Source organism: Hypanus sabinus, chromosome 22 (genome assembly GCF_030144855.1).
Source record: "Hypanus sabinus isolate sHypSab1 chromosome 22, sHypSab1.hap1, whole genome shotgun sequence".
Taxonomy (NCBI): Eukaryota; Metazoa; Chordata; class Chondrichthyes; order Myliobatiformes; family Dasyatidae; genus Hypanus; species Hypanus sabinus.
The window spans coordinates 61,872,301-61,899,549 of record NC_082727.1 but is presented as its reverse complement, the minus strand read 5'-3'; the positions used below and the strand labels follow the sequence as shown (position 1 = coordinate 61,899,549).

Here is a 27,249-nt window from a genome sequence, read left to right as displayed (position 1 = left end):
TTTAATGTTTGTTAATTGTACATATGATTTCTTTGTGTTCTATCACTGAGCAACAGTGAACCATCTGATTGGCCTGTCAGAGTTCTCTTTGGGAATCTAGTTGACTTGATCAGCATTTCTGATCTGGCTATTGTTCACGATTGCACTTAATTTTTTAAAAAAAGGCAGAACAGGCCTTTCCAGCCCTTTGAACCACACCATCCAACAACCCTAGCTTTTAACCCCAACCCAATTTACAATGACTAATTAACCTACATCTTTGGACTGTCAGAAGGAACTAGAGCACCGGGAGAAAGCCCATACATTCTACCGGGAGGACGTACAGACTCCTTACAGATTATGTCAAAATTGAACTTTGAATTCTGACTGTAACAGCGTCGCACTAACCACTATCCTACCATGGCAATAATTTTTATGTTCAATTGATATGGACAATGTATACTTCATATTTGTCAAATAGACAGGATTTCATCTATTCCAACAACCACTGACAATCCTCAATTTCACCCTAGCCTAATCATAGGACTATTTACAATGACCAATTAACATACCAACCAGTATATATTTGAACTGTTGGATGAAACCGGACAGCTGGAGAAAACACACATATTCTATGGGAAGGACGTCATCCTTACAGATGACAATGGAATTCCACTCCAGACTGATACCCCGAGCTGTATTAGCATCACACTAATCATTAAGCTACTGTAGAACTTAGAGGAATGGGACAATTTGTAGTAAAACATTGGGAGTCTTCTTGATCAACTAGACCAGCTGCCTATCTCCAACTGCAGAAACAGCAAGAAACTGGATAAATAGATTAATGACTTGGTAATCGAATCAGGTTAAAGAAATATAATAAATTACAAGAAAACAGAATAAATAGGAAGATAAAAGAAAAATGGGGGGAACATGGTGCAGCTGAGAAGCTACAGACATCTTTTAAAAGGAGATCAGACAAGGTCACCAACTGGCCAACTGTTCCACAATAGGTAAAGAACCGTGACGTGGCCACGTACTATTATCTATTCCTGGGATCCAGCCTTGTACGTTACAACATCTGTGAGCACTTTTTATAGTACTTTTTAAAATTTGTGTTCAGAGTTTCTGTCACTACTACAGGGACCTTCAAAAAATTTGCCCCAGCTGCATCTCCTCAGCATGGCTCTAATCCTCAAGCATTTGTTGTAATGTCACAAATGTGATGCTGTTATGTTCTAGACCAGGCATGGGCAAACTACGGCCCGGGGGCCATATGCGGCCTGTTAAGCTTTTTAATCCGGCCCGCAGAACTTGATGAAATTATATTAATAAACCTTGTTAACGTTTTTTCCCCACAATTCTGGCGTTTTCCCAATAGATGACGCACTCTATATACATTGACCTTTGTTGAGGTGCAGCGTATTACTCCACATTTGCACTTTACTCTTTGTTCGGCTCGACCTATTTGTGTGAACAGGCGTTCAGCGTCATGAACATCAACAAAGCCAGCCACCGATCCAAGTTAACTGACCAACACCTCAGATCCATCCTGAGAATCGCCACAACAAAACTAAATCCAGACTTTGATGCGCTGGCTAAAAAGTGATGGACATGAGTAGTGCGCAGGTGCATGTACATTCTCAAAATACAAAATGCGCTCCAAATCAAATAACGCGCTCCGCATACTGGCGCGCTGTCACTGTTCTGTCCTTGTGCTGGTCGTTGTTGAGTTTTGGCACAAGGGACAATTGAATAAGAAGGAGCAGGACAAGTAGACCGTTTTTGAAATAAAGACAGTCAGGAGGAGAGTGATGATGATAATATCTTGAAGGATAACAGAATTTTCAGTGCTTTAAAATAATAACTGTTACTATTAAAAAAAGCTGTATTTTATTCATTTAATTTTCAGTGCTTTAAAAGTCATTTCATTAAATAGCTAAATACCATGGGACTTCAAAGACAGATATTTTGTTGTAATGCAGTTGTTCATTTTCAATTGAAATTAAAGCACATGTTTTCTACATATCCTATGATATTTTATTTTCTCTTATGAGGTGTATTACCAAAACACTCCGTCCATCTGCTCCTGGTCCGGCCCCCCTGTCAAATTTTAGAACCCTTTGTGGCCCACAAGTCAAAAAGTTTGCCCACCCCTGTTCTAGACCACTCCATTCAAAATAGTTATTGGATGTTAGATTACAGCAAACAAATATCTGCTCATCACAGTGCACTAAATTGATTACATTGGTTTCATGATGGTTAACCATAATAAAGCATGTCGTGTGATAGTTTAATTTAATTTAATTTAATTTAATAAGGGCACTTACAAGTTTTAAGGATAAATTTAGAATTAATGGCAAATCTCATCATTGGAAAAGGAGTGAACATAACCAAAGACTCCTCACACCATGGTCGTTCTCTCTTCTTCCCCACCCACCCCCCTTCCATTGGGCATGAAGTACAAAACACAACCATCCGGCTCAAGGACAACTTCTATACCACTGGTATAAGAATCTTGAATGGACTTCTTGTGTGATAAAGTTGAACTGTTTTCTACCCTGTCATGTCACTGCATCTTATTTCCTTTCCTGCACTGCAATTGCTTTACATGAAACACTATATTCTGCATTCTGTTATTGCCTTTCCCTTTGTACTATCTATGTTTTGAAATTCTCTGTATGGATGGCATGCAAAACAAAGTTTCTTTTTGCTGTAACTCAGTATGAGACTATAACAAACAATTTATCAATAAAGCAATTGGAAGAGTTGTAATAAACTTTAAAGATTAAAGGTGCTCTCATTTAGAACAAACTGTTTCCATGATCACACATTTTATATTAATATTGCTATAAAATCAAATAACTTACCTTGCCAGCTATCATTACAAACACAGAGTTTTTCTCCAGTTAAGTCACAGTATCCATGATCTGGGCTCCCACAGTTGTCCTTGCAATATGGAATGTCACAGGCTTCCCCCTTCCAATATTTATCACAGTCACAAAACACCCGACCAATAGTACTTCCAGTAACACATTTACCATGGCCTGAGCAATTGTTTGGGCAGGAATTAATCCTTTAAAAAGAATAAAACATTTTTAAAAATCTAAAAATACAACAGTATAACAAAATACAAACCACTATCATCACTCATTGTAGTATCATGGCACTTGTGAGAAGCACTGCAAAGATCTTTTGGATCAGATTGCACTATCTGCCCTTGCTTCCCAAATGGAATGGTTTGGGAATAGAGAACCAACCATGCTGGCCTTCTGCTTTCAAGAATTCTCTCATAATTCAGTGCAAGCCTCAAGGGATCACAGACCTCAGAAGATTCATCCTGAAACCTTGCAGCTAGTATGTCTAAACAATGAAGTCAAGATAGCGCTAAATGGAGACTCTTTGCTTGCATCTTTGGAAACAGCTCTATTTCTATCTTCGATATCTCTTTTTTTCCCTATTCAGGGTGCAGGGGGTTCTTTTAAAGACCCTGACCTGGAGTTACATTCTGACATTGGTTCTTTGCGGGAAAGGGTCCTGCTCTCAGAGCCTCATGACCGCCGCCTTTTGGTATTCCAAGGACACGGCCCGGAAGACAACAGTGCCTTCAGGGTTCCGGGTTTCCTTGTGTTACACACCAGCAGCAATAGTTATGAAATTGAGTTGGTTTTTATACATATACATTGAACGTTTATTAACTTCTACTCAAAAACATTGAAAAGTAAACAAATGATTAACTTAAACAAAAGTTAACTGTGTTAGGCATCTATAGCTATCAAACAGTCGAACTTAGAGAAAATTCTTAACAGAGCTTATTTAAGCACAGTCTTAAAGTGGTAATTTAAAAAGTCCAAGTGATTTATGAAACAACTGAGAGACTTCCCGAACCAGCGATGAGCCAAGCCTTGAAGAAAAAACACAGATCCCAACCGATAACTGCCTTTTCCAAAGATCTCAAAGAATAAGATTTCTCAAAGTAACTGACTTTTCACTGGAGGTGGTCAACACACACCTGAGACCTTGCAGGGGTCAACCAAAAGTCTGTGCCACACTTCACGTCAATCACTTCGATACACACAGAACGTCGTTAATTCCTACCCAATTCTTTGGGTTCACACGAAGCTGGTATCTCTTCGCTCTCTCTCTCCCTCCGTCTACAATTACGTAACTACCAAATGTGACTCCCAACAAAACAACTACGCAATAAATTATGGTCTCCCTTTTATACCAGCAGAAACATTCCATCACATGACATTACATCACCCCACTATCAGAAAACAATTACATCACCCCTTCACAAGATAATTACATCATGCTCATGAGAAACTCATGGGACAGGTAACACTTGGCTCTGCGGACATGCTGATTCTAGGTTGGTGCCCCTGACTGAAGCATCACGAGAGAACATGGAACATCAGGAGCAGCGGGCTAGCTGCTGGGGGTTGTGTGTCCAGAGAACTACATCTTTTTGGTGCCGACTGTCTAGGTGCAGAGCTCAGAAAAAGCAATGCAAAAGACCTTTAATATCATAAATCAGCGAATTGTTTGTTATGTCTTCCCTCTCGCTGTGAGACAGGAACACTTCTTTTTTCCTTATTAGGGGGAGAGAGAGAGAGAGAGAGAGAGAGAGAGCCTGTGGTATGTTGAATTACCGGGTAAACGAATATTTTTTGGGGTACTGCAAGTCTGTGTCTTTATTGATGCTTTGCTGCAGGCTTGAGTGTTTCACTGGTCGGGGTGGGGGGATCATTACCTTGCTGCTGCTTGTGCATGGGGGGGCCTGAAAGCTGAAGGGTTAAAACGATCCCTGGACAAGTTTTAACCCTTCAGCTTACAGGCAGCCCAACACCTTCAGTAGCCTCACTTCATGTTCTTCCAAGGTGGATCCATACATTATGAAGTCATCCAGATAAACCAATACCTCAAGCAAGTTCATACCCCCACTGTCTTCTCCATGACCCGCTGGGAAATTGCAGTGGCTCACGATATGCCCTGTGGCATCCTTTCAAACTAGAAAAATCCCAGGGGACATACAAGTGCCATCTTCTCTTTGTCAGCCTCCCTCATGGGGATCTAGTAATACCCCACCCCCACCCCCAGCACACTGAACCACTTTGCACCACTCAGACAGCCCAGTGCATCTTCAATCCTCGGGACCGTATACTGGTCAGGGAGGGTACGGATGTGTGTGGATTTATTAATTGAAGGGTATAATGAAATACAGTACAACAAAGAAAATCTGTCACATTTTGTAATCTTTTTGTTGCCTGTCTTCATTCCAGTTGCACAACGACAAAGGCTATGAGTGTGGGAACACTTCAAATACTGTGCAGCCGTGAATCCAGGAAGCTTAGATGGATCAGTGTTCCAGACATTCAGAATTCAAAAGAACACAAAATTAAAAACAATTTAAAATTTAAGACTACTTAAAATCTCGACAACTATTGAAATAGAGGAAATCAGGAGCCAAAGTAACCCATTCAATTCTTCATGCTTACTCTGAAAATGTCTATCATCCAAATTCAATACCCTGTTCCAGCTTTCTCTCTATACACCTTGATCCTTCTAGTACCACAAACATCTAACTTCTTCTTCAATGATTCCTGCTAATAAATAGATCTTATTCCCATCTTTCTTCCTTGGATCTATAAAGCCCCCATACAAACAAATGGCTCACACACCCTTAACTATGTTTAACCTATTTACAGGATCTTGAGCAGATTCCTAATTGAAATATTATAAATTCTAACAAGTATTATTTTTCATCATAGTCTCTGCTACAAGATAGATGACTTGTCATCACATCTTCAGCATTTCCACAATCACATGTCAAAGTCACAGATTATGTGTTTTTATATAGAAATACCTGTATTTAGGGAGGCGCGGTGGAGATACATCTCTACCAAAGGAGGTGTTTGACATTCTATCCCTCTGCTAGCCTGCAGGTCACCAATGGGAAAGGTCTAGCACCTGCTTACCCCCCCCCCCACCCCATTCAGGGTCACATGAAGCCATGGGAGCAGATGGTGGATGGACGTATGACCAATTGGCGCATATCACAAGGCCTAGTTATTCAACCATTGATGCCAGGGTAGACAATCTCTGAAGAGGATTGATAACGGCTGGGGTCACCCACCTTGTAAAGACACTGCCCAGAAGGAGGCAAGGGTAAACCACTTCTGTACAAAAACTTTGCAAATGTGATAATCTATGTTTTTTCAGCCATTGGAACGGACTTTGTTTTCATTCGTCTTTTCAGGCCAAATCTAGAGGACTTTTGATTTTTATAGATAATACACTATCCTTTGTCCAACATAAAGTAGTGTCTGATACTAATGGACATTTTGTTATAGTTTCAGGAAAACTAGATAATAAATTAATAGTTTTTGCTAAACCAAGATCGTCAATGTCATACGACACAGCACATAATGATGATAATGGCTGGTATTTACAAGAATATTGCATACACGAGTAGAACATTCAATGTCATTAACAACAATGAAAATCCAGGACAAACCCAAAAAACGGATGATAGTATCATTGCAGGAACTATATTAACAAATAGTCCCCTTCAATAATAAAGAGTGGTATCATAACTGTCATGGACAGTCCCAAACCCAGCTGCAAAAGGGCATGAGGCTGGCAACCCTATTCTGTTAAAAACCCAACACTTAAGAAATGCCAACAGAAGCTCCAAAGATCTTATCCCAGTGAACAACTTGAAGACTGGCCCAGGTCACAGGACTCCAGCAAGCTTCTGTCGACAGCCTACAGTGCAGCCAGAAAGGTTGTGAACCCTGTAGGATTTTCTCTAATTCTGCATAAATATGACCTAAAATGTGGTCGGATATTCACGTAAGTCCTAAAACTAAATAAAGAGAATCCAATTAAATAATAAACACGAAAACATTATGCTTTTTCATTTATTTATTGAGAAAAATGATCCAACATTACATGCATTCATTGGAAAAAATATGTGAACCTTTGCTTTCAGTAAATGGTGTGACCCTCCCCCCCCCCGCCCCCTGCACAGCAATTACTTCAACCAAACATTTCCAGTCACCGTTGATCAGCTCTGCACATCGACTTGGAGGAATTATAGGTCATTCCTCCTTAAAAACTGCTTCAACTCTGGTAGGCTTCCTTGCATGAACTCCTTGCATTTGGTCCTTCCATGACATTTCTATTGGATTAAGGTCAGGACTTCGACTCGACCATTCTAAAATGTAAAATTTCTTCTGCTTTAACCATTCTTTACAAGATTGACTGGTGTGTTTCGGGTCATTTTCTGACAAATACATGTAGTACTAGATCACTTTTCTCAATAAATAAATAAATGAACAAGTATGGTTTTTGTGTTATTTAATTAGGTTCTTTTTATCTAGTTTTAGGACTTGTGAAGATTGGCTCACATTTTAAGTCATATTTATGAAGAAATAGAGAAAATACTAAAGGGTTCGCAAACTTTCTAGCATTACTGTTTGCCTCAGTAGACATGATAGGCTTCAGCGAGTAATTAAGTAAATCATTTTATATTAAGAAGCGAAAGGAGAAAGGGCTGCACATGAGAAACCAAGGTTGTGAACAGTTCATTCTGCGCTTCTCAAATTACAAGATTCTTGAGAAAAAAGTTTTTATTCACAGATGCCAACAGTGAAACAATTCCATCTTTTCAGAAATTCCGAGTTTCACTGCCCTTGCATCCATAGACATATTGTCAATGTTTCAATCCAAAATAGCCTTGAGAAGGCTGCAGCAGAAAGAAATAGCTTCCAACCTGTTACGTGCATAGCTGGTTTAAGACAATGTTGCATAAAAAATATTCTCCTCTCCAAAGATGATTGCGTGCAACTATCAACAGAAAATATTTCATTGGGAATTATACCAAGTTCTAAGATAAAGTTTACTTTAAGGGCAACATTTTTGCTTTCACTAAACCCTGGAACTTTTCTCCATTATATTTTAATAAAAATAAATATTGTGGCATCTTACTGAATCTGAGATTCTGTAATTCATGAAAGCAATTTGAGCAATAGTAATATTTCAATTTCAGAGTAAAAGTTGCCCGGGTGCCCCATGGTGTTGTTATTTCAAAATGTGCAATGAACTGCGTAGTTTGTGGAAGTGGCGATCTTTTAATAGTCAAACACCGTCACCTAGCTGTTTGTACTCTGACCCAGGTTACGAGATTGTTGGATGAAGTTATAATGTACAATAAAATATCTATTAAGGATGCCATTTTTCAGATGAAACATTAAAATTAGGTCCACTATCTCTCCTAAAATTGGCTTTAAAAAAAAACCAAACTAAGGAAAAGTGAATTTTTAGCCCCAACCAACAATTATCATCAAAATGGTCCTCTGAAAAATGACATCTTTAATCAAGAAATAAAGAATACATTCAATGGTACGTTTGAAGGGTTGGCTAGATATTGTGCAGAAGCGGTTAGATTAGAACTTCAACCCACAGCCTGATAAACTAATCGTGAAACAAAGTATTAACGACAAGATAATCTGCAGCTGTCATTAACCCACTACTGTACTAAAGCGAAAAGTACATTTTGTGGTGACTTCTGGAATGAAATCAAGTCCATAACATTCTGATTCATACCAAATAAAACTTCTAAAATTGAATAAGCATTAGACCATTTTCAATCTGTCCAAAGATGAGTCAAATTTAATAAAGAGACATTATCAACAAATGTATTGTGGTTATGGGACTTTCTGCCAAGCTCATCAGCAGGGGAAACTAACTTCCATTACTGGCATGGAAGGCCATTGAATTTAAGAGGATTTCTCATGCAAATGCACATTCCAACTTTCGCAACAGTTTGAAAACAGCAGGTCTCAATATTTTAATCAGCAACTGTCCCTTAACTGAACTGAGCAACTGCCTCCCATAAATATTACATTTATCCATGTCAAATTAGGTCTTTGCTTTAAAGTTGACTTCTTTGCAATAAAATTCTCCATTAAAAAAAAGAGTAAGTTGAAGGAACACGTACCAGTCCTCATCAAGGGATCATAAGTGAAAGGAGTGAACAATTTCAAGTCCCTGGGTGTCAACATCTCTGAGGATCTATCCTGGGCCCAACATGTCGATGCAGTTACAAAGAAGGCACAACAGCAACTACTTTTCATGAGAAGTTTGAGGAGATATGGTATGTCAAAATGACACTTGTAAATTTTTACAGATGTACCGTGGAGAGCATTATAACTGGATGCATCACCATCTGGTATGGGGTGGGGGTGGGGGGTTTCGAAACACTGCACAGGTTCGAAATAAGCTGAAGGAAGTTGGGAACTCAGTCAGCTCTGTCAGGGACAGTAGCTTCCCCAGCATCCAAGTCGTTTTCAAGGAGCAATGTCTCAAAACAGAAGCATCCATCAATAAGGACATGCTCTCTTCTCATTACTACCATCATGGAGGATTTACAGAAGCCTGAAGACACAAGCTCAATGACTCAGGAACAACATCTTCCCCTCTGTCATTATAATTCTGAATGGACATTAAACCCATGAACACTACCTCACTACTTCTTTCTTCTCTTTTTACACTACTTATTTAACTTTTTAATATATACATTTCTTACTGTAATTTACAGTTTTTATTATGTGTTGCAATGTACTGCTGCCACATAACAACAAATTTCAGGTCATGCGCCAGTGATAATAAACCTGATTCTAATTCGGAATTACACATTCCAGCATGACAAGGATATTGTTTAATATGAAATGTGATTTGCCTGTATCATCTGTCTTTTTTAAGGCAGCATTTAATTTTGCTGATATTTAACAACAAAGACTTTAACTACGTTATGGAACTGCTCTCATTTGACCCCAAATAGTTCCCTTTCTGTATAACCATTTCCTCAAAACTCTAGGATTCAGAACATCAGGATGTTTGAAAATAATACCACCATTCATCTTTATATTTTATATTTGAAAAGGGACCCAAGAGGCAAGTTTTCCCACACATATGGTGGTGGAATGTGGAACAAGCTGCAAAGGAAGTGGTAAAGGCAAGTAACAAGTACAGCATTATAAAAAAAACATTTGGGAAAGAAAAAGTATAGAAGGATACGAGCTAAACGCAGGCAAATGGGGACTAATTCAGTAGGCACTCTGGTTTGCATGGATGAGTTGGGCCGTGGAGCAAATTTCTGTACTGTTCGATCCCTCTCCAAAATCTTAGGAAAAAAGACTTTTTTAGTACTGAGTTTTCTTTGTATTATATTACCTTAATCAAAGAAAGTTCTATTACTTTGCCTTTGTCCATCACAAGGCTGTGTGCTAATCCCCCGCTCTGTTTGCTTTACACTTGTGAATGTGTGGCTAAGCACAGCTCCAATGCCATATTCAAGTTTGCTGTTTGCACCACTCTCTTGGGCCAAATCAAAGGTGGTGATGAATCAGCATATTGGAGGGAGACTGAAAATCTGACTGAGTGGTGTCATAAAACAACCTATTACTCACTGTCAGTAAGACCAAGGAACTGATTGTAGACTTCAGGAGAGGGAAACCAGAGGTCCATGAGCCAGTCCTCATTGGAAGGATCGGAGGTGGAGAGAGTTAGCAACTTTAAATTCCTAGCTGTTACTATTTCAAGGATCTGTCCTGGGCCCAGCATAAGTGCAACTCCAAAGAAAGCACAGCAGCGCCTCTACTTCCTTAGGAGCTTGCAGAGATAAGGCATAATATTGAAAACTTCAACAAACTTCCATTGGTGTGCAGTGGAGAGTATACTGACTGCCTGCATCACAGTCTGGTATGGAAACCCCAATGCCCTGAACAGTAACTACAACAATAAGTAGAACATATGGCCCAGTCCATCACAAATCAAGCCCTCCCAACCACTTACTACATCTACATGAATGCTGTCATAGGAAAGTAGCATCCATCATCAGGGATCCCAAGATCACAGTTCATGTTCTTTTCTCACTGCTGCCATCAGGTACAGGTACAAGAGCTTCAGGACCACTAGGTTCTAACTGTTCTAACTGTGTAGTAACTGTTACTACACCCCAACTATCAAGCTCTTGATCAAAAGGGGATAACTTCACTCAACTTTCCTTGCCCCATCATTAAAATGTTTCCACAACAAATAAACTCACTTTCAAGGACTCTTCATCGAATGTTCACGTTATATATTGCTATTTATTTGTATCTGCATTTGCACAGTTTGTTGCCTTTTGCACTCTAGTTGAACGCCCCAGTTGTACAATCTTGCAATCTTTCAATGATCCTATTATAGTTACTATTCGATAGATTTGTTAAATATGCCCAAAAGAAATCTCAGGGTTGCAGATGGTGACATATATGCACTTTCATAATAAAATTTACTTCAAACTTCAAACTTTAAAATATGTATACTCAATAACTTTACAAAATTTTGTCCAAGGCAGGTTAAAACAGAATTTGGCACTGAATCTATAATACTGAGATAAAAGGTATGGGTGTCAATGAGCATTTTAAAAAAGGAGGAAAGTACTGACAGGTAAGGAGTTCAAGGATGAAATTCTTGAACTTGCTCTTGACAGAGGAACACACATTGACACAGGTGAGGCAAACAGAAAAAGCTCAGATCTAACAAACAACATGAATTAACATTTAAGACGTAGTCCCAAGCCATAATTCTATTTTAATTATTTAATTCTACACATCAACAAAAAGGCCAAGCAGATATTTTATTTACAATATGCTGGTTGAAGTTACATGCATTAATTCTCACTCTTCAACCAGTAGCATAATACTCAGGCTACAACTAAAACTTTGGATCAACATTTACTCAATCTGAAGACAAAATATGAAAACAAAAACATTCCCCATTTTCTCTATATGCTCAAATATAAATGCTGAACATTAATTGTACTTACGAATAAAAAATATTGAATCCAGTTAAATTATAAGCAGCATCACTAAAAAAGTGCAGTAATGCATAGCCTGATGTGGTAACTACTTCAGGTACAGTCTCATTTCCACGCAACTCTGGAACTATTAGGCCACTGTGGAGAACACAAGCATTAATGTCAGCATGAGATAATAGCATCTTAATATAAATATATTCATCAGAAAAATATCATGCACTGCAGTATTATAAGGCATGATGCTGGAAAATTGCTTTGCTCGAGATTAGTGGCAATATAGAGTCATAGAGAAGTACAGCACAGCAACAAGCTCTTTGACCCATCCAGTCTGTGTCAAACCATTTAAACTGCCTACTGTCATCGACCTGCACACAACCATAGCCCTCCATACCACTACCATCCATGTACCTGTCCAAATTTCTCTTAAATGTTGAAATTGAGCTCATATGCACCACTTGTGCTGGTAGCTCATTCCACACCTCATGACCCTCTGATTGAAAATGTTTCCCTCATGTTCCTCTTAAACCTTTCATATTTCACCATTAAACCATGACCTCTAGTTGTAGTCCCAACCAACCTCAGTGGAAAAAGCTTTACCCTATCTATATCCATCATAATTTTGTATCCTCTGTCAAATCTCCCTTCAATCTTCTATGTCCTAAGAAATAAATTCCAAACCTATTCAATCTTTCCTTATAACTCAGGCCCTGGTAACATCCTTGCAAATTTTCTCTGTAATCCTTCATCCTTCATTACATCTTCATGGCAACCTAATTTGGGTTATTTCAACTAATTTAAGAATTTCAATAATTCACAAAACATGAAATATACTGCCAAGAAACAATGCTGCCCATATGCTTAAATTAGAAACACGTACTTGCCAATATTTCCTTTATAACTAATTCTCCCCCTGGACTGCTGGCAACAAACTTCAGCAGGCCATTAGAAGCCATGCCAATCCAACATTCTGATCTCTGATCTTCCTTTAAAATTAAATTAATCATGTACTAGGGCCAGATGGAAACTGAGCAGCTACCTAAAACCACATGGCACCAAATACACTTCTATAAATAGTGCATATTTCATTAATGTTGCAACAAGAGAATTTCAACTCTGCAGACCTAAAACACGACTTTCAAAGAGCTACACTCTTCTATCACAACCTTGTAAATTATTCTATTTTAAATATATCCCCTACTTCCTCGTGAAAGTTGAGATAAAATCAATTTTCACTCCCCTTTTATGTGGTGTATTCGGAACAACAGTATGCTGCACTAAAGAAATTCCCATCTCCCCTCTTTGTAAATTACCTTAAATTTATCTGGGCCTGGTTATCAACCAGCTTGTTAATGGAAACACTCTTATTAACAATTTATGACGCTACAATTGACAAATCATAAACACAAGAGATTTTGCAGTTGCTGGAAGTCTTGAGCAGCACACACAACACACACAAGATGTTAGAGGAACTCAGCAAGTCAAGCAGCATCTACGTAAATGAATAAATGGTTAATGTTTTGGTCCTAGATGAAAGGTCTTAGCCCAAAATGTCGACTGCTTATTCCTTTCCATAGATGCTGCCTGACTGCTGAGTTCCACCAGCATTCTGTGTGTGTCGCTCTGGATTTCCAGCATCTGCCAAACCTCTTGTGTTCATAATCAACAAATATTAATTTTTGACCATAATTAGTATTGTGAGAAAGAACAATGGTATTACCATCACTGTTTCACAGGCATTACACCAAATTAATACTTCCCTTATCTCAATTCATATTTAATTTTGATAAAAGCAAACAAAATCTGCAAAACACAACTGCGACATATACTACCTGTATACATCTCTTAACTCCTTCAGATGCTTCCAATCATAAAAGGCAGCCCAGGATAATTTGAGAAATCATATTCCTAGTCACTTATTCAAGCTGCTGAATTTCATTTATTGACAAACTTTGTTCATACCCATCAGTTCAAACGCCCCTTTAGCATAACCAGAGTTACACGCCACAGCTCTTAGAAAGAGGAGCTGGGAAAAAGAGATTCTGGCAACTCCTGTCAATTCAACATCAGTATCAACACAGCCAGAAGAATGATGAAAAGAACAGTTAGTTTGGAACCAAAGGAAATGTAAAATGTAATTTTATATTTAAAAACAAAACAACAAAGCACTTCACATTAGGGAGAAGCAAGCAGAACAAAAATTGAGTAAAAATAAACAAACTAAACTCAAAATGACAAAGTAACAGTAACAGTTTTGTGATTCAACATTCAACAGCATTTCTTACTCAGCACTAGATGGCACTGCTCTCCACACTTTGAACATCAATTTCTTGCACCTGCCACTAAGTCAACTAATTAGTGCCAACAAATCACATTAATTATGCAATCCTCAGAACAATGTAGAATTAAAATGTTTTAAGACCATAACATAGGAGTAGAATTAGGCCATTTGGCCCATTGAGTCTGCTGCCATTTCATCATGACTGATCCAATTTTCTTCACAGCCCCTATCTCCTGCCTTCTCCTCGTATCCCTCCATGCCCTGACCATTCAAGAATCTATCAACCTCTGCCTTAAACATGCATAAAGACTTGGCCTCTGCAGTTGTCTGTGGCAAAAAATTCCACAGATTCACCACCCTCTGCTAAAGAAACTCCTCATCACCTGAGATCTATAAAGGATGCCCCTCTATTCCAAGGCTGTGTCCCTTGGTCCTAGACCCTCCCACCATAGGAAACATCCTCTCCACATTCACTCCATTAAGGCCTTTCGCCACTCGATAGGTTTCAATGACATCACCCCTTTCTTCCGAATTCCAATGAATACAGACCCAGAGCCATCAAAGCCCCTTCATATTGCATTCAATTCTGGAATCATTTCTGTGAAGCTCCTTTGCACCCTCTCCAGTTTGAGCACACCCTTTCTAAGATAAGGGGTCCAAAACTGCACAACAAGGGGCACAATACTCCAAGTGAGGCCTCACCATTGCTTTGTAAAGTTTCAACATTACATCCTTGCTTTTATATTCTGGTCCTCTTGAAATGAATGTTAACAAAACATTTGCCTTCCTCAGCACAGAATCCTGCACAAGGATTCTCAAATCCCTTTGCATCTGATTTTTTTGTATTTTCACTGCATTTAGAAAATAATCTGTCCTTTCACTTCTTCTACCAAAGTGCATGACCATACACTTCCTAACACAGTATTCCATCTGCCACTTCTTTGTCCATTCTCCTAATCAAATCCATCATCCAAATCATTGACATACAACATAAAAATAATTGATCCCAACACACACCCCCGTGGAACACCACTATTCACCAGCAGCCAACCAGAAAAGGCTTCCTTTATTCCCACTCTTTGCCTCCTGCCAATCAGCCACTGCTTTATCCATGCTAGAATCTTTCCTGTAATACCATGGGCTCGTAGCTTGTTAAGCAGCCTCATGTAAGACATCTTGTCAAAGGGTTTCTGAAAATCCAAGTGCACAACATCAACCCATTCTCCTTTGTCTATCCTGCTTGTAACTTCTTCAAAGAATTCCGTCAGATTTGTCCAGCAAAATTTTCCCCTGAGGACATTATGTTGACTACAGCCTATTTTATCGTGTTCCTCCAAGTACCCTAAGACCTTATCCTAATAATTAACTCCAACATCTTCCAACCACTGAGGTCAGACTAACTGACCTATAGTTTCATTTCTTCTGCTTCTCTCCCTTCTTGAAGTAGAGTCACATTTGCAATTTCCAGTCTTCCACACCCATTCCAGAATTTAGTGATTCTTGAAAGTTCATTACTAATGCCTCCACAATGTCTTCACCAGCTCTTTCAGAACTCTGGGGTGTACACCATCTGGTCCAGGTAACTTATCTACCTTCAGATCTTTCAGTTTCCCCATGAACCATCTCTCTAGTTATAGTAACTTCTCACACTTCATGCCCTCTGAACTTTCATAATGCAATTTCCACAACGAAGACTGATACAAAATAGTTACTCAGTTCATCTGCTATTTTGTTCTCCCTCAGTCTTCCAGTGGTCTAATATCCTCTCTCCCCTCTTTTTTACATTTTATCTATCTGAAGAAACTTTTGGTATCCTCTTTAATATTATTGGCTAGTTTACTTTCATATTCCATCTTTACCTTAATGACTTTTTAGTTGCCTTCTGTTGGTATTTGAAAGCTTCCCTATTCTCTTAGCTTCCCACTAATGTTTGCTGTATTATATGCCCTCCCTTTGGCTTTTATGGTGGCTTGACTTCTCTAATTAGCCATGGTTGTGTCATCTTCCCTTTAGAATACTTCTTCCTCTTTGGAATGTATATATCCTGTGTCTTCTGGATTGGTTCCAGAATTTCCAGCCATTGCTGCTCTACCGTCATCCCTGCCAGTGTTCATTATCAATCAATTCTGGCCAACTCCTCTCTCATGCCTCTGTAATTCCCTTTACTCCACTGTAACACCGATATATCTGACTTCATTTTCTCCTTCTCAAATTTCAGGGAGAATTCGGTCATATGACAATTACTTTCCCCTCAGGGTTCTTTTATCTTAAGCTCTCTAATCAATTCTTGTTCATTGCCCAACATCTGGCCCAGAATAGCTGATCCTCTAGTAGGGTCAAGCACAAGCTGCTCTGAAAAGCCATCTCATAAGCACTTTAGAAATCCCCCCTCCTGTAATCCAGCACTAACCAATTTTCCCAATCTACCTGCATATTGAAGTCCCACGTAACTATTGTAATATTGCCTTTTTGGCATGGATTTTCTGTCTCCCATTGTAATTTGTATGCAACATCCTTACTACTGTTTGGGGCTCTGTATACTACTCTTATCAGGGTCTTTTTATCCTTGCAGTTCATTGCTCTAATCATAATGACTCAACATGTTTCAACCCTATGCCAGCTCTTTCTAATTATTTGATTTAATTCTTACCAACAGAGCAACACCATCCTCTCTTCCTCCTGCATATCCTTTCGATACAATGTGTATTCTTGGACAGTAAGCTCCTAGCTATAACCTTACAGCCATGATTCAGCTACAACATACCTGCCCATCTGCAACTGTGCTGCAAGTCTATCTACCTTGTTCATACACTGCACGCATTCAAATATAACACCTTCAGTCCTGTATGTACCCTTTCCGATTTTCTCGCACCATACTCAACTTTTCGATTCCTAACTTACCAACCTCTGCCTCCACAACCTCTCCACTAACTATTCTGACACTCTGGTTCCCCTCCCTTTGCAACTCTAGTTTAAACCTAGTTTAAATGTTGTTAGCTAGCTTTGAAAACAGGAAGTCCATAAGGGCAGAGTGAAATGTTCATTGTTTCCCCCTCCCAGGAATTTTTTTAAAAACATGTGGTATGAAACAAAAACATTAAAAACCTATCAAATATAAGGCTAAAAGACAAGATGACTTATTTAGTTTGTTTCAGAATTTACTCTTTGTAAGAGCAAATCCCTTGGTCCTGTACAAGTATTAGTGGATTTTGTTTAAACTTTACCCAAAAGGAGTGGGACATACATTTAACACTTCACCCCAAAGAGGACACCTGCAGCACTTCACGATGCAAAATTGCTTGGAAATCCTGTTTAAATTAAATACTCAAGTCTACAAAGTTGAAACAAGAGTTAATTCTAAATGCAAAGACTCTGTGTTAGACATAAACCAACAGAATTAATTCTTCAAATATTTGCATTGCAAAATTATCTATTAAAAATTATCTAAGACCTCATTCAACCTACCAACATTGAGACACAAGTTACAGCAGTAAGTTTGAAGATTACAGAGAAAGTTTGAAGTCACAAAATCATCAAGCATACCTGAATACAGCTATCAAAGGTGCATATATTGAATCGCCATCGTATACATACATATGGTCCCAGCTGCATTCTGTGGCAAAGTGGTTAAATCTTAACCTTAACACTGCATTTGGACTGCAAAAGAAGAAAATCTTCTATTAAAGCCAGTTTCAAAGTCTTCCGACATAAATGACTGTAATAAAACATTTTAACTGATACAAAACATTTAAAATAATACAAATAATAACTCTATTTCATCCATATTTCACTGCACAACAAAGATTTTGCTTCCTGAATACTTTTGGTGTATCTTCTGAAATTTGCACTGCTGATCATGAAAATTCCCTATCACACAGCATTTTTTAAATCATTTATATTTGTTGTTTCAATTCATAATTCAAGTCAAAGTAACTGATGCCAAGATTAAGAAAGGTATTTTAGTTGGTCCACAAATCAAACAGGTCTTCAATGACAGGCAATTCGAAGAACTTCCCGGGGGAGCACAGAAAATCACATGGAAGGCATTCAAGGATGTTGATGAAAAATTTCTTGGCAACCACAGGCCACCAAACCATGTGCAGCTGGTTGCCAACAAGCTTCAAGCATACAAAACCATGAAGTGAGACAAGTCACTAAAGGTTCATTTTCTCCATTTCCATTTAGACTTCTGCCCTGCAAATCTTGGCGCATTCAGTGACGAGCATGGTGAAGGGTTTCACCAGGACATTGCAGTCATGGGGAAACATTATCAGGGCAATTAGATTCTAACAATTAGATGCTAACTGATTATTGTTGGAAACAAGTGAGAAGGTTCAGACACTGGCTACAAATGAAAATCTTTAGCAAACCATTTTTAGCTTAGTTGAATTATTGCAGTGCTTCAGCACTGTCGTGCAATTAAACTTATTACATTCAATAATAGTTTATTTCTTGTTTCTCCAAATTCTCCATAATCATGCACTGGGCTATGTACCTACAAAGTAATCAAGTTATGTATTTGAAAAGCAGTCTATTACTTAACAAATGATTATCATGTATTGAAATGGTAAGATCAGTTAATGTAGTTTGACACGTCAAGTATGGTGATGATGTCATTAGTCTGGGACAGAACAACATGTGATGTGAGGGAGCATGGAAGCGAGATTGAAAAATAAAGACACATTTAGAGCATGAAATGTCAATATGTATTATCTAATTAAGTACTAAGATAGGTTGCAAGCACATAACAGTGATGGCTAGGATATAGACTTTGAAAGTGAGTTTAACATTAGTCAATGAGAATGGAGAAATCCAGATTCAACACTTCTATTGTTTTACAGAGCCAGCTACACTAAGTCTGAGTAGCTCAACTCAACTGAACTTTATGCCATTGGTAAACAACTGATAGTGGATGATAACGCAACAAATAATACAAAGCAAAGAAGAGCATTACTATTGCACTTTGCAGGACCAGATATGCAAGATATATTCTCAACGCTACCAGTCACAGGACAAGTGACTACATGACGGTGGTGGATGCACTCAATGCTTACTTCATTGCCTAGGTCAACACCACGTCTGCCCAGCATCATTCCCATCAGCTTGCCTAAAAACAAGGTGAGATGAGACAGTTCAGCAGCTCTCTACGAGCCTTCAGCAGGCAGCAAAAGACTGCAATTTTCTAATTGACACAGACAACCAAATCAGGAATGCCATAGTGATAAGCATGAAATAAGCATTCAGCACAGTCACTGCTGCCACGTAGTGACTTGGCCCGGGATTGGTAGCAGTGAGAATATATCCTGCATAGCTGGTCCTGTATAGTGCCATAAGTCAGACTATGTGCTGAGAAAACAACTGGAAAATATGCAGGGACTAATGCTTTCCTACACACTGGAAACTGCGGCACAAAGTGAAAAAGTAGCAGAACAATTATCAGCCATGTCACTCCAAGGGAGCCAGCAGACACTGTGCATTATGTTTCACAACCGTGAAAACACAACACATGGCAAAGAGATAGAGGGGAAAAGAAAGTCTACTAATACAAATGAAATGAAATGCTGCAGATGTGGAAACGCGATCACCTGGGTAAAGGCCCAAAGTGCCCAGCTCAGGGACACACATGCAGAAAATGCACTGGAAAGGGATGCTTTGCAACAATGTGTGGAACAAGAGGATTAGTGAGACATGAACAGAAGAAATTTGCATTCTGTTAGTTACACAGAGTCATCTGAAAGATTTACTTCTGGTGTAGGGGTGTAAATCTGGGCATGTTGGTAGATGCAGCAGCCAGAAGTAACATACTGGGTGAAAATATGTGTGAAGAACTTGTCAGAGAAGATAAAGTGCCATTCATATATTCCTAAGCAAAAGAGAAAGCTGCAACCATATGCATCTAGCACATCACTGGAGGTCAAGGGGGTATTTGAATGTGACATAGCACTGGAAACAGAACAGTCCAGGCATAGTTCATCGTGATAACAGGCAATGATGAGAAACCACTCCTAGGTAGAGAAACAGCTACAAAATTGGGTGTGTTAAAGACTGGAGAAAAGGTGTCACTAGTGACAAATGTTAAAGAGTCACTTAAGCTGCAGTACCCAAAGTGTTTGAAGGGATAGGAAAGCTGAACACTAAGCAGATCAATTTGTACATTGATCCACAGGTAAAGCGTGTGGCCCAGACATGAAGATGCATACCTTACAGCTTAAGGTAGATGGTTGAGAGAAAAATAAACAGCTATTGAACATGGGCATTATTAAGAAAGTTGAAGACCCAATTCCTTGGGTTAAGCTGCTAAACTTGAAATGGGGCTATCACCAGCTAGAACTAACCCCAGAATCTAGAAAGATAACCACATTTGTTGTGCATAATAGGGTGTATAGGGACAAGAGACTGGTGTGTCGTCATCCACTGAGCAGTACCAAGATGAGATTGCAAATGCTTTAGCTGGAATTGAAGGAGATGAGAACGTCTCAGATGATGTGATTGTACATGTGCCTCACCAAAAACTGCATGATGAGTCACTGCATGCTCTTAAGGAGACTCTCAGAGTGACTGGACGGATACTGACAGACTAGTTTCATGGGAATTCTCTTATCACAGACAGGCATCGGACCTACCGAGGAGAGAGTGCAAGCTGTAATAGAGGCTCATGAAACACAAAGAGCCACTGAAGTGAGGAACACACACAAAATGCTGGAGGAACTCAGCAGGCCAGGCAGCATCAAGAAAAAAAAGTATAGCTGACATTTTGGGCCAAAACCTTTCCATTGACTTATACTCTTTAACTAGGTGCTGCCTGGCTTACTTGATGTTGCTCAAGATTTCCAGCATCTGCAGATTGTCTCTTGTTTGTGACAGAAGGGAGATGTTTCCTCAGTCTTGTTGGCTACAGCAGCAGATTCATACCAGTTTGCAAATTTGTCAGAACCACTGAAATGACTGACCAGGAAGGACACCCAGTTCAAGTTTGGAGAAGAATAGAAATAAGCACTCAGACCCTAAAAGAGGAGCTAGCAAGAGCAGGTAATACTGGCCTATTTTGATGAAGACATGCCAACTAAATTGATAGTGGATGCCAGCCTAGTCAGACTGGGAGTAGAATGCATACTAAAATAAAATGAAGAAATGGTAACTGTCTGCTATGTGAGCCATAGTCTCACAGATTGTGGAAGAAAATACTCACAAACAGAGCTGGAAGCATTATCACTAGTATGGGCCTGTGAAAGACTTCATCCATATTTGTATGGGAGAAAATTTGACCTGATCACAGATCACAAACCTCTGGAGATGATTTACAGCCTGAGATCTAAACCATCCATACTCATAGAGCGGTGGGACTTGATACTGCAACCACGTGGCTACAGAGTCATACACATGCTAGGAAAACAGAACATTGCAAACCCACTGTTGAGGCTATTGGGAGAGACTGCTCAAAAAGAACGACACAGGCATGAGAGGTAGATAGAGCGTCAGCCACAGATCCAGAGCTGCAGGAGGTGCATGAAGCCATCATGAATAGACCCTTTGAGAACAGTAAGCTGTATGTGGTGGGCCACCTTGTCCTCAGTGGGACATGGATTGTGTTACCCAAAACCTTGCACAAATGGGCATTCACCCTAGCTCATGAATAACAGTTGGAAATAGTGGGTACAAAACAGCATCTCAGAACTAAGGTTTGATGGTCTGGTATGGATAGAGCAGCTGAGAAATACTGCAAAACTTGTCACAACAGTCAAACTGTATCCAGACCCGACCCTCCAGAACCACTAAAGCTGACACCGTTACCAAATGATCCTTGGCAAGAGGTAGCTGTTGATTTGCTTGGACCATTACCAACAAACCATTCTGTTCTAGTAGTAGTCTACAAATGCAGAGAGAGTCGATGACAGTTTGTAGAAAATTTCCAGTAGACATGGGCAGCCTGTATCTATCAAATCTCATAATGAACCTCAATTCAGATCTGAACAGTCCAAAGAATATTGTGGGAGTAATGGAATCAAACACCTGAAAATAATGCCAAAGTGGGCTCAGGCAAATACTATAGTGCATCACCGATGTAAGGGATTAGGATTTTTCAAGCAGAAGGATTTGACTGGAAATGTGAATTGAGAAAGTATGTGACTGTGTACAGATGTGTGGAATATGCCACTGCAGGGAAAAGTCCTGCCGAATTTCTCTACAACTCAAAATGAGGGGGAAGTTATCAGACATCAGGAAGGTAGACACAGCAGAACTGGAAGTATGAGATCCGGACACAGAACAAAAAGGAGAGTACAAGCTGTACGCAGACGATCGCAGAGCAGCACAAAGGTCTACTGTAAAAGTTGGGGACACTGTGTTTATCCAGCAAGAAAAAGTGGACAAATTCATCACACATTTCAACACAACACCACATAGGGTGGTGAGGAAAACAAGAAATCAAGTGGCATTTGAATCTCCAATGAGAGTGCAGCATGCAAGGAACACCACACATAAAAAAGTTCAACAGAAGAGAGACTTCTGACAAACAGGAGGAAATTCAAGGATTTGACAATGAGGTACCAGGACAGAAGGACAATGTGATGGACAGTTACGGACAAGCTCAGATTCACAGTGAACAAAAACCATTAACCAGACATTGAAAGAAAAGAGAAACTGGTAGAGAGACCTCAGAGGGTTAGAAAACAACCTCTGAAGTTTAACAATGTTGGATTGAAGTGCAGCTTTATGTTGTGGGTTTTGAAACAATGAAAACTGTTGTAACTTGAAAATAAATTTTTCAGTTCCAGAGTTATCATTAAGTTGAAATAGAAAATGTGTTGCCTGTCAGAGAATACACATTGAATTGAACTGGTTAAATCTGTGAGTTGAATGTGGTCTAAGACATTGAAGTTGATTTCTCAGAAAAGGAGAGATGTCATATATTGAAAGGGTAAAGTCAGTTAATGTAGGTTGACACTTGTCAGGTATGGTGATGATGTCATCAGTTTGGGACAGAACAACACATGATGTGAGGGAGCATGGAAGCTAGAAATAAATGAGAAATAAAGACACATTCAGAGCATGAAGCGTCAAGTAATGATATATGCACTAAGATAGTTTGCAAATACACAACAGTGGTCTATAACCATTAAACATCTTTGCCTCCTCCTTTGTTCAGTGCTCACAATGCAGCCTTCCCTACATTGGTCAGAACAGCCGCAAATTAGGCAACTGCTTCATCAAGCACCATCCTCCACAAGCGGGACTTCCTAGTGACCAAACAATTTAATTTGCTTTCCCATTCTGATATATTAGTCCAAGGCCTCCCTTTCTGCCAAGATGAGGCCATCCTCAGAGTGAAGGAGTAACACCTTATATTCCCTCTGAGTACCCGCCAATCTGGTGGCATGAATTTAGATTTCTTCTTCCAGTGAAAAATCCCACCCACCACCCCTTCCTCTATTCCCTACCCTAACCTTTCACTTCTTCTCATCTGTCTATTACTTTCTCCTGGGTCCCCTCCTCCTTCCCTTTCTCCTATAGTCCACTCTCCTCTCTTTATCACCTTCCAGCTGGCCTCTTTCCCTTCTCCCCACCTTTTTATTCTAGCATCATCCTCCTTCCTTCTGAGTACTGAAGAAGGATCTCGGTTCAAAATGCTGATTGTTTCCAAACTGAAGAGGGTCGGCAAATGCTGGAAATCTAGAGCAATAAACACAATATGTTGGAAGAAATCAGCAGGTCAGGCAGCATCAGTGGATGGGAATAAACAGTCGACATTTTGGGGCAAAACTAGTTATTCCAATCCATGGATGCTGCCTGACGTGCTGAGTTCCTCCAGTGTTTTGTGGGTATTACTTAATATGTTACTTTCTTTAATGAAAAACAAACATCTCTCTGTAACATTTAATTTTTGTAAAATGAATGTCTGGAAATCTAGAATTTGCTCTTTTCTACTGACACACTAACAAGGAAGACAAAAATAAACATCTAAAAAATTTTATATTAAAAATTTAAAGTGCCTGAGTCTTCTGCACAGTACTGTATCTTAAAATATTTTACAATTTTTTGAGACATTCAATTTTTTGAATGTCAACTTCACATTAAATTTACAAATACCAATGATGTCATAATGGCAAAGAGAATCTAATTACACAATGATCAATCTTCCAGTGAAATTAAATACTTCACTCCCATAATTTTTATAATTTGAAAACTGTTAAACTTCCATGAAATTATTTTTTAAAAATACCATTTTGATGTATACACAAAACACTTTAATTCTTTTTGCATTAGATATAATGACAACTTATGGCACAAGTTCCTTCAAGGCCTTTAACTGAAAATAAGAAGTTCCTTTTACCCAATAACATTAACTAACACAAATTGACAGTGACTGATGAAAAACATCCAAAATATATTTGCTGGGCTAGTAAAGTATACTGTTTTAAAATATGATCTCAGAAAATCAAAAACTTTGAACTAATTGCAATTTATCAATTATTGAACGAAAAAAGAGGTACTTACTATCCTTCAATTAACCATGTACATTTAGTTTTGTATTTATAATTTATTGGCCCATCTGTTAAATATCCTGAAGGATCTGTTAGTCTGTAAAACAAAAAATTGTAAAATTATTAATGTGCAAAGATGTCAAAATATATGGCATACACACATTTTAATTGTCTCACAGAAGGATGCTTAAAGAATAGGAACTACGTACAAATCATTTGTGAATAATTAATCAAAATGAAAATTCAGAGCATAGTAAACATTCTAATAATAGCTTCAAATCATCAGTTATTCTCCTGAAATACTGCACAAATACATTTACTGCTACGTCTTGAAATGACTAATATCTATTTTGAATGCAAATCTTTTGCATATTCAAGGAGTCAGAACTTACATAAGAACATAAGAAATAGAAGCAAGAGTAGGCCATCCAGCCCATCGAGCCTGCCTTGCCATTCAATAAGATCTGTCGGTAAACTCAGCTCCATCTGCCCGTCTTTTCCCCATAACCCTTAATTCCCTTACTATGTAAAAACCTATCTAACTGTTTTTAAAATATATTTAGTGAAGAAGCCTCAACTGCTTCACTGGGCAGAGAATTCCACATATTCACCACTCTCTGGGAAAAACAGTTTCTCCCCATCCCTGTCCTAAACCTTCTCCCTTGAATCTTGAGGCAATGTCCTCTAGTTCTAGTCTCACCTACCAATGGAAACAACTTTCCCACTTCCATCTTATCTATCCCTTTCAAAATTTTTTTATGTTTCTAGAAGATCCCCTCTCATTCTTCTGAACTCCAGAGAGTATAGGCCCAGGCAACTCGATCTCTCCTCATAGGTTAACCCCTTCATCCCTGGAATCAATCTGGTGAACCTCCTCTGCACTGCTTCCAAAGCCAGTATATCCTTCCTCGAGTATGGTGACCAGAACTGCACACAGTACTCCAGGTGCGGTCTCACCAGTACTCTGGATAGTTGCAGCATGACCTCCCTGCTCCTGAATTCAATCCCTCTAGCAATGAAGGCCAGCATTCCATTTGTCTTCTTAATAACCTGTTGTACCTGCAAACCAACATTTTGCGATTCATGAACAAGCACTCCCAAGTACCTCTGCACAACAGCATGCTGAAATCTTTCATCATTTAAATAATAAACTGCTCTTTTATTATTCCTTTCAAAGTGGATGATCTCGCATTTACCAATGTTGTATTCCATCTGCCAGACCTTGGCCCACTCACTTAACCTGTCTACATCCCTCTGCAGACTCTCCACATCTTCGGTACAATTTGCTTGTCCACTCAGTTTAGTGTCGTCAGCAAATTTTGTTATGCTACTCAGACCCGTCTTCCAGATCATCAATGTAAATGGTAAACAGCTGTGGGCCCAGAACACTGACCCCTGCGGCATCCCACTCACCACAGACTGCCAACCAGAGAAACACCCACATACCAACTCTCTGCCTTCTATTGGTTAACCAATCCACTATCCATGTCTATACACTTCCTCCAACTCCATGCATCCGTATCTTATTTATAAGTCTCTTATGAGGCACCTTATTGAACGCCTTCTGGAAATCCAAATATACGACATCCACCTGTTCCTCTCTATCCACTACACTCATTATGTCCTCAAAGAACTCCAGTAAGTTTGTCAAACAGGACCTACCCTTTCTAAATCCATGCTGTGTCTGTGTAATGGAACCACTCCTTTCTAAATATTTTGCTATTTCTTCCTTAATGACAGCTTCAGGCATTTTCCCGACTACAGATGTTAAGCTAACTGGCCTGTAGTTGCCCGTCTTTTGCCTACATCCTTTTTTAAAAAATGGCATGACATTTGCTGTCTTCCAATCCACTGGGACCTGCCCAGAGTCTAGAGAGTTCTGATAAATGATTACCAACGTGTCTACTATAAACTCCGCCAATTCCTTCAGCACCCTGGGATGCATCCCATCAGGACTGGGGAACTTATCTACCTTCAGGCACTCTAATTTGCTCATCACTTTCTCTTTAGTGACAGTGATTTTATCGAGGTCCTCACCTCCTATTTCAACCATAACATCCTTCTCTGGCATATTAGTTCAATTTACCGTAATTTTAATAGCAAAGCAAGCTTTAGTAACAGATTTATAAATCAAAACTGGAATAGCAAAAATAGGCATAATTTTTTGAAAACCCACTGATAGTTTACAACTTTCAAAGGCCGTTTGTCTAGGTAATTATGTGTAGTCAGCAAAGTGGATGATATTAATGCTCATGAATGCAACATTTACAAATCTGCAGACCTCTGGTAATGTCAGATATTCTAGATCAAGTAAGCATGGCTGATATCAAAAAGATCTTCTCGCTTCATATGGTGTCTCTTAGCCCCTTTGAAATTACTTCTATTGCCACCATTATAATCACCATAAATGTATCTTCCTATTTTCAGAGCAGCATATTTAAAAGTGTAAAACAAAGTTCAAAGTAAATGTATTACCAAAGCACATATGTCAACATATACTACCCTGAAATTCATTCACAGTACATACAAAAAAACAATAGACTGTGCACAAAGATGGACAAAATGTGAAAAAGATAAAATGCAAATATAAAAATCAACAAATAATAATAATAATAATGTTTTTGAAAACCCACTGATAGTTTACA

At 39.0% G+C, this 27,249-nt stretch overlaps 1 protein-coding gene across 1 annotated transcript in view; it reads right to left on the bottom strand.

Annotated features, from left to right (window-relative positions):
• Positions 1 to 27,249, bottom strand: part of atrnl1b (attractin-like 1b) — a 1,024,737-nt gene that overhangs the window by 874,815 nt on the left and 122,673 nt on the right. Inside the window, exons 2-5 of the mRNA XM_059947922.1 lie at positions 24,618 to 24,701; positions 17,667 to 17,780; positions 11,855 to 11,983; positions 2,850 to 3,055 (exon numbers count right to left, since the gene is read on the bottom strand). Of these exons, the coding sequence (XP_059803905.1) occupies positions 2,850 to 3,055; positions 11,855 to 11,983; positions 17,667 to 17,780; positions 24,618 to 24,701 (533 nt within the window). The remainder of the gene's footprint in view (positions 1 to 2,849; positions 3,056 to 11,854; positions 11,984 to 17,666; positions 17,781 to 24,617; positions 24,702 to 27,249) is intronic.